The sequence below is a fragment of the Zophobas morio genome, unplaced genomic scaffold, assembly GCF_036711695.1.
Source record: "Zophobas morio isolate AGI-343-1 ecotype UQ-CSIRO unplaced genomic scaffold, CSIRO_AGI_Zmor_V1 ptg000020l, whole genome shotgun sequence".
Classification (NCBI taxonomy): domain Eukaryota; kingdom Metazoa; phylum Arthropoda; class Insecta; order Coleoptera; family Tenebrionidae; genus Zophobas; species Zophobas morio.
This window is the reverse complement of record NW_026972125.1, coordinates 4968440-4977674: the sequence shown is the minus strand read 5'-3', so window position 1 is coordinate 4977674 and position 9235 is coordinate 4968440. Positions and strand designations below refer to the sequence as shown.

General features: G+C 26.9%; 1 protein-coding gene across 1 annotated transcript; it reads right to left on the bottom strand.

The window, feature by feature from the left end:
- Positions 1–4063: 4063 nt before the first annotated feature.
- On the bottom strand, positions 4064–4610 carry LOC135131513 (uncharacterized). The gene is made up of 3 exons (XM_064059290.1): positions 4442–4610; positions 4313–4392; positions 4064–4264 (listed from the first exon to the last, which is right to left on the bottom strand). The coding sequence occupies exons 1-3, from the start codon at positions 4569–4571 to the stop codon at positions 4106–4108; spliced, it is 369 nt and encodes a 122-aa protein (XP_063915360.1). The 5' UTR covers positions 4572–4610; the 3' UTR covers positions 4064–4105.
- Positions 4611–9235: the final 4625 nt, after the last annotated feature.

The following is a 9235-nucleotide window of genomic DNA, read 5'->3' as shown; positions in this document are numbered from 1 at the left end:
CAAAAAATTAACAAATTGGCGATCGAATTACCAAAAAATCGAAAAATTGAAAAATCGTGAAAACTAAAAATTGAAAAAAGAGATCAAAAAGCTGAAAAATAAAAAAGTTGAAAAATCTAAATTTTCAAAAATCAACAAAATTGAAAAATTTAAGAATTCGAAAAATTGAAAAACGAAAATCGAAGGACAAAACATTGAGAAAACAGAATATCGAGAAATAGAAGAATTGAGAAGCTCATAAAATTGGAAATCAAAAAATCGAAGAAACGAAAATCGAAAATGGAAAATTTGAAAAACCGAAAAATCGAAAGTCAAAAAGTTCCCAAAACTGAATATTGAGAAACCGAAAACTTGAAAAATCGAGATCTCAAAAAAATTTTTAAATCGAAAAATGTAAAACTGAAGAAACGGAAAAACTCTGAAATTTAAAAAATCAAATAATCGAAAATTTGACAAATCGAAGAAGGTTGAACAAAAAAAAATCGAAATTGAAATATCAAAAATTAAAGAAAAACCGAGATGTCGAAAAATCGGAATTCGAAATATTGGAGTATTAAAAAATTTACATATCCGAAAATCGTAACATTAAAAATCGTAAAATCGAAAAATTGAAAAATCAAGAATTCGAAAAATCAAAAATTTAAAAAGTCAAAAAATTGAAAAACTGAAAAATCCAAAACCAGCAAGTAGAAAAATTAAAAGACTGCGAATTTTAAACATGAAAAAATTGAAAAATTTAAAATCAACAATGCAAAAGTAGCGAAAAACTGAAAAATCGAGAAACTCAAATATCAAATCATTTAAAAAATGAAAAATTTAAGACTGGAAAATCTAAAATTTCCAAAAATCAAAATACTGAAAAATCTGGAAATCCAGAAATCGAAAATTTAAAAATTCGAAAAATTTAAGAGAGAAAAATCGAAGGACTGAAACAGCGAGAAATTAAATTATTGAGAAATCGAAGAATCAAAAAATTGATAGACCGAGAATTCGAAAATTTTAAAAATTGAAAAATTGAAAACCAGAAAATCCGAAATTCGACAAATGAAGAATTGAAAAACTCAAAAATCGAGAAGTTGAAAAGTTCATTCATTAATCGTGAAATTGAGAAATCGAGAATTCGAAAAATCAAGGAAACGAAAAATCAAAACATCAAAAAATTGAAAAATATAGAAATCGGAAATCGAAAAGCTAAGAAATCGAAAAATTGAAAAACGAAAATCGAAGGACAGAACACTGAGAAAACAAAATATCGAGAAATAGAAGAATTGAAAAACTCAAAAAATTGGAAATCAAAAAATCGAAGAAACGAAAATCGGAAATGGAAAATTTGAAAAACCGAAAAATCGAAAATCGAAAAATCGAAAGTCAAAAATCGAAAATTTGGAAAATCGGAAAATCAAAAATGGAAAATAAGAGATTCGAATAATAATCGAAAATCGAAGAATCCAAAAATCGAAAATTCGAAGAAACAAAAAATCGTAAATAAAAAAATCGAAAATTCGAAAAGCCTCAAATGAAAAAATAAAATCGAGAAGTAAAATTATTAAAAATCGAGAGTTCAAAAAATCGAAAATTGTAAAATCGAAGATTCGAAAACTCAAAAATCCAAGAAATTGGAAATTTGAGAAACGGAAAAATCGAAAAGTAACAAAATTGATAAGTCTAAAACTTGAAAAAACGAAAATTTGAAAAATTAAAAATTCTAAATCCAAAATTTCATGCATTGAAAATCGGAAAATTCAAAAATCCAGAAATTGAAAAAGTTCCCAAAACTGAATATTGAGAAATCGAAAATTTGAAATATCGAGATCTCAAAAAAATGTTTAAATCGAAAAATGTAGAATTGAAGAAACGGAAAAACTCTGAAATTTAAAAAATGGAAATTAAAAAATCAAATAATTGAAAATTTGACAAATCGAAGAAGGTTGAACTAAAAAAAATCGAAATTAAAATATCGAAAAATTAAAGAAAAATCGGAAATTCGAAATGTTGAAATTTTAAAAAATTTACACATCCGAAAATCGTAAAATCAAAAATCGGAAAATCGGAAAATTGAAAAATCAAGCATTCGAAAAATCAAAAATTCGAAAAATCAAAAATTGAAAAACTGAAAAATCAAAACCAGCAAGTTGAAAAATTAAATGACTGCGAATTTTAAACATGAAAAAATTGAAAAATTTAAAATCAACAAATTCGAAAAATTGTAAAAGAGAAAAATAGAAAAACTGAAAAATCGAGAAATCCAGAAATCGAAAAGTTAAGAATTCGAAAAATTGAAGAGAAAAAAATCGAAGGACTGAAACAGCGAGAAATTAAATTGATAGACCGAGAATTCGAAAATTTTGAAAATTGAAAAATGGAAAACCAGAAAAATCCGAAATTCGACAAATTGAAAAACTGAAAAACTCAAAAATCGAGAAGTTGAAAAGTTCATTCATTAATCGTGAGATCGAGAAATCGAGAATTCGAAAAATCAAGGAATCGAAAAATCAAAAAATCAAAAAATTGAAAAATATAGAAATCGGAAATCGAAAAGTTAAGAAATCGAAAAATTGAAAAACGAAAATCGAAGGACAGAACACTGAGAAAACAAAATATCGAGAAATAGAAGAATTGAAAAACTCAAAAAATTGGAAATCAAAAAATCGAAGAAACGAAAATCGGAAATAGAAAATTTGAAAAACCGAAAAATCGAAAGTCAAAAATCGGAAAATCAAAAATGGAAAATAGAGATTCGAATAATCGAAAATCGAGGAATCCAAAAATCGAAAATTCGAAGAAACAAAAAATCGTAAATAAAAAAATCGAAAAATCGAAAATTCGAAAAGCCTCAAATGAAAAAATAAAATCGAGAAGTAAAATTATTAAAAATCGAGAGTTCAAAAAATCGAAAATTGTAAAATCGAAGGTTCGAAAACTCAAAAATCCAAGAAATTGAAAATTTGAGAAACTGGAAAATCGAAAAGTAACAAAATTGAGAAGTCTGAAACTTGAAAAAACGAAAATTTAAAAAAATTTAAAATCCTAAATTAAAAATTTTATGCATTGAAAATCACAGAATTCAAAAATCCAGAAATTAAAAAGTTCCCAAAACTGAATATTGAGAAATCCAAAACTTCAAAAATCGAGATCTCAAAAAAATTTTTAAATCAAAAAATGTAAAACTTAAGAAACGAAAAAACTGAAATGTAAAAAATCGAAATTAAAAAATCAAATAATCGAAAATTTGAAAAATCGAAGAAGATTGAACTAAAAAAAATCGAAATTGAAATATCGTTAAATTAAAGAAAAACCGAGATGTCGAAAAATCGGAAATTCGAAATACATATTGGAATTTTAAAAAATTTACTTATTCGAAAATCGTATCATCAAAAATCGTAAAATCGAAAAATTGAAAAATCAAAAATTTAAAAAGTCAAAAAATTAAAAAACTGAAAAATCCAAAACCAGGAAGTTGAAAAATTTAAAATCAACAATGCAAAAGCAGCGAAAAAGTGAAAATTCTAGAAACTCAAATATCAAATCGTTGAAAAATTTAAGACTGGAAAATCTAAAATTTCAAAAATCATAACACTGAAAAATCGGGAAATCCAGAAATCGAAAATTTAAAAATTCGAAAAATCGAAGGACTGAAACAGCGAGAAATTAAATTATTGAAAAATCGAAGAATCAAAAAATTGATAGACTGAGAATTCGAAAATTTTAAAAATTGAAAAATTGAAGACCAGAAAAATCCGAAATTCGACAAATTGAAGTACAATAATACAAATCCAGCTTTTTCGAAAAATTATAAAATTTTATTATGCCAATTTTATTTTTTTTATGTGAACCCTTATTAGTTAAAATACAGATATGTACGTTTTACCATGTACATTTTACCATAAATACAAAATTTGACAACAATCGGCTCCAGTACTTTCGTAGATTATGTGTCTAATAAAAATCCGTGACAGACGGACAGACAGACAGACGGACAGAAGGACAAACAGACGGAAAATGAAGACCTATTTCTTCGTACTATAGGGGTCATGAAGGGTCGAGAAAACGTAAAAGTAGAGAGTAGGGAAGTAAAAAGTTTATTGAATACTTTATAAAATACAGTTTAGGGATGAATTCCGGGATCCGCGAAGTCTATGCACTTGTCCTTCCAGCAGATGACGGTTCGGGCCACTTTCGCCACTTCGTCGTCAGTCACGTCGTTGTAGGTGGAAAAATATTCATAAATTAGGAGCGAGTCTTTATTGCTAATTTCGTAGTTAAACTGAAACAACAAAATTATTATTATTATTTATATGGGTAGGTTACCAACCCCTGGATATCGTGAACTTTGCTCCTTCTGCGCCAGCTCGTACCCTTTGTGTAGGTGGTACCTGATGAACTCGCTCCTGTCTGCAAAACCTCGACATTCACAAAACCGAAAACCCGGCCAAAGATTTACCATTTTCGTTGACCCTCTGCAAGATCCTGTAGATTCGCTGCGCCGCCGTCAGGTGGCGCCCAGTGTCGGGGTCGGCGGCAACTGCCACCGCAAGTACCGCAACGGCGAGGGTCGCACACCACACTCTCATTTTGCGCGTTTACGGAATTTTGGGTCCACTGCGCTTATAAAAGGGCCAATAATCCTTATAAACCGTAGGTTTTGGAGCGTCTGGTGTTGATTTATGGGGCTCTGACAGCTAATCATTGTTTTAAGAGGGAAGATTTATGGCTGGTGTGGATAAATCCGACTTAAGTGTTTTGTCGAATTTTTACAAGAGTGTTGACGTTTTGCGTCATTTTTTTTTAATGTGAGATGAATGTGTCGTCTTGTGTATGCACATTGTAAGCTTACGAAAGATTTAAATGCGCTTTAAAGCGGTCTGATTTTATGGCGGCATTAACTCGCGCAAATTCAAATGTTTTATTATGCTATAAGAGTGGAAGGCTTACCTGCTTTCTGTTCCTTATTGCGGCTATAAGTTTTGATGTCTACGATTCCGTTTAAGCGATAGCTTTATGTCGGGATGCGGGGGCCAAGTTAAATTTCTTGATAAATAGGGGCTTGGGTGGTGTACGACGAACTCGGGTTGCATTATTATTAAAAAAAAAAAAAACATAAATCCATATAATAGTTGTGGATTAATTGAATTGGTTGAATGCTAGATCGAAAATAATTAATAAAGCTTATAAAACGATAAGAATAACTGCAAAAAAATTAATGTAATTGGGTTATGTACCTATAGGAAATAAATTATTATTATTATTATTATTATTATTATTATGAATATATAGAATCCTACACTTGTCGTTTATGAATCCGAGTTGAGTTTTTACCTTAGACACCCAGACTTGTAAAAAAAATAAAGTTGTGTAACAACATTTTTCCATTTAACTTCGTAGTGCAAAACCGATTGCTCTGAAATCTTATTTACGTTTTAAGGTCACAGATTCATCGAATTTTCCATTTTTGCAATATTCTACTTCTCAGTGTTCGGTTTTTCGATTTCCCGATTTTCGAACTTACAATTTTTCAAATTTTTGATTAATCGAATTTTCAAGTTCTCGATTTTCGTATTCGATTTTTGATCTTCATATTTGATTCTACAATTTTTCGATTTTAGGTTTGAATTTTCGATTTTTTTGTTCTTCGATTCTTGAATTTTTAAATTTTTTTACTTTTACTTTTTGATTTTTCGCTTCCCAATTTTTGATTTTTCGAATTTTCGATTTTTTAAGGTTCAGACTTCAATTTTGTTACTTTTCGATTTTTTAATTTAACAAATATTCGAGTTTTGAATTTTCAATTTTTCGAATCTTCGATTTTTCAATTATTTCACTTTTCAATTTCAGTTTTCAATTTTTGGATCTTTCAATTTTTTGTTTTTTAATTTTTTGATTTCTTGAAGTTCCAGTTTTACAATTTTCAATTTTTTTATTTCCTTATTTAGGATTATTTTGTTTCTTCAAATCTTCGCTTTCTGCATACGCTTTTTCAATTTCTCGTTTCTAGATTTTTCGATTTTGAACGTTTCAAATTTTCGATTTTTGGTATTTCGAATTTTCGATTTTTCAAGTTTTAGACTTTTCAATTTTGTTACTTTCCGATGTTTCGATTTCTCAAATTTTCGATTTGTGGATTTTGATTTTCCAAATCTTCGAATTTTCAATTTTTTACTTTTCGAGTTTTCAATTTTTCCATTTTCAGTTTTTGGACCTTTCAGTTTTTTGCTTTCAATTTTTTGGTTATCTGAAGTTTTAATCTTACAATTTTCGATTTTCAATATTTTTACTTTTTGATTTTATTTTTCAAATTGCGGTTTTTCGAATTTTTGATTTGTTGATTTCTTTATTCATAAAATTTTTACATTTTTCGATTTTCGAATTTTCGAATTTCCGATTTTCGATTTTCAAGTTTTTGATTTTCGTATTCGATTTTTCGAATTTTCGATTTTAGATTTGAATTTTCAATTTTTCGGTTTTTCGATTTCTTTATTTTTCGATTTTTCAGTTTTTAGAATTCTCAGTTTTTACTTTTCGATTTTTCGGTTTCCAATTTTTCGATTTTCATTGTTCAAATTTTCAATTTACGATTTTTGGTTTTTTGAATTTTTGATTTTTCAAGTTTTAGACTTTTCAGTTTTGTTATTTTTCGATTTTTCAATTGTTTACTTTCCGCTTTTCAATTTTTTGATTTCTTGAGGTCTCAGTTTAACAAAATTCGATTTTTCGAATTTTCAATTTTCAATATTTTTCCTTTCGATTTTATTCTTTGAATTGTAGTTTTTCAATTTTCGATTTTTCGATTGATTTATTTAGGATTTTGTTTCTTCGAATTTTCGATTTTCGATTTTCATATTCGATTTTTCAATTTTTCAAATTCTCGTTTTTAGATTTTTCGATTTTTCGATTTTCTTAAGTTTTCGAATTCCCGATTTTACGAATGTTCGATTTTCGGTTTTTGGATTTTCGATTATACGAATTTTTGATTTTCGATTTTTGATTTTTCGATTTTTGCGAATTTTAAATCTAGACTTTTCGTTTTTAGGTTTTTCAAATTTTCGATTTTCGATTTTCGTTTTTCCGAATTTTCGATTTTAAATTTTCGAATTTTTGATTTTCAATTTTTCGAATATTTAATTTCTCGATTTTCGAGAGAATAAAGAAATCAACAAATCAAAAATTCGAAAAACCGCAATTTGAAAAATAAAATCAAAAAGTAAAAATATTGAAAATCGAAAATTGTAAGATTAAAACTTCAGATAACCAAAAAATTGAAAGCAAAAAACTGAATTTTCTATTTTTCGGCTTTTTAATTTTCGATTTATATATTTTTCGATTTTCGATTTTCGTTTCCGATTTTTCAATTTTTCCATTCCTCGTTTTTAAATTTTTGATATTCGAGTTTTCGATTTTCCAATTTTTCGATTTTTCGACTTTTCGATTTTCGGTTATACGAATTTTCCGAATTTCGATTTTTCGGTTTTTCAAATTTTTGATTTCCGATTTCCATTTTTCGATTTTTTGAATTCCAATTTTCTGAATTCTCGATTTTCAACTTTTCGAATTTTGGATTTTCAAATTTTTGATTCATCGAAGTCTCCAGTTGTCGATTTTCTTATTCGATTTTCGGTTTATCAATTTTTCAATTCTTCAGTTTTTAGAATATGTATTTAATTTTTACTTTTCGATTTTTCGTTTGCCAATTTTTTATTTTCAATGTTTCGAATTTTTGCTTTCCGATTTTTGATTTTTCGATTTTTCAAGTTTTATACTTTTCAATTTAGTTATTTTATCGATTTTTCAATTTCTTAATTTTTTTTAATACATATTTGAATTTTCAAATTTTTGATGTTTCGATTTCTCAATTTTTCTAATTTTCAATTTTTCGGTTTCTCAATTTCTCGATTTTTATATTTTCCGATTTTTCGCTTTTCGGTTATTCGAATTTTTGATTCACTATTTTTCATTTCTTTAATTTTTAAAATTTTCGATTTTCATCCTCGATTTTCCATTTTAGAATTTTAGAATTTTTTAATTTTCAGTTTTTCGTGTCTCGATTTTTCGATTTTCAAATTTTCTTCAGGTTTTAAAATTTCCAGTTTTATTCTTTTTGGTTTTTGATTTCTGATTTTTCAAATTTTCGATTTTTCCATTTTTTTTACTTTTCGATTTTATAGTTTTCGGACTTTCAATTTTTCGGTTTTTGGATTTTCGACTTTTCGAAATTTTAATTTTCAGTAGTTTTAATTTTTGGATGTTTCGATTTTTCAATTTTTCCATTCTTCAATTTGTCGATCTTTCATTTTTTTGCTATTCGATATTTTGATTTTTCGATTTTTCCGAATTTTCGATCTTTTGACTTTCAATTTTTCGATTTTCGATTTTTAGGTTTTTCAAATTTTCGACTTCCGATTTTAGTTTTTTCCAATTTATGATTTCCAATTTTCCGAATTTTCGATTTTCAATTTTTTGAATTTTTGATCTTCAATTTTTCGAATTTTTTATTGTTCTTTATGAAGTTTTCGATTTTTGAGAGAATTGAATTGATTTTTCTATTTTTCGGCTTTTCCATTTCTCGACTTTTCGATTTTCGAATTTTCAGTTTTTCGATTCCTCAGTTTTTAAAATTTTTAATTTTTCTTTTCCATTTTTTTATTTACGATTGTTTGTTTCATCGAATTTTCGATTTTCGTATTCGATTTTTCAATTTTTCGATTTCTCGTTTTTAAATTTCTGATTTTCGAGTTTTCGATTTTCCAATTTTTAGATTTTTCGACTTTTCGATTTTCACTTTTTCGATTTTCGGTAATTCTCGATTTTCAACTTTTCGAATTTTCGATTCATCGATGTCTCCAGTTGTCGATTTTCGCTTTTGATTTTTCGATTTTCAAATTTTCTTCAGGTTTTACCAGTTTTATTCTTTTTGATTTTTGTTTTCTGATTTTTGATTTTTGTTTTCTGATTTTTCAAATTTTCGATTTTTCAATATTTTACGCTTGTCAATTTTTTTACTTTTCGATTTTGCGGCTTTTGGATTTTCGATTTTTCGAGTTTTGGATTTTGGACTTTTCGAAATTCTAATTTTCAATAGTTTTAATTTTCGATATTTCGATTTTTCAATTTTTCCATTCTTCAGTTTGTCGATCTTTCAATTTTTCTGTTATTCGATATTTTGATTTCTCGAGTTTTCAATTTTCCAATTTTTGATTTTTCGATTTTTCCGAATTTTCGATTTTTTGACTCTCAATTTTCC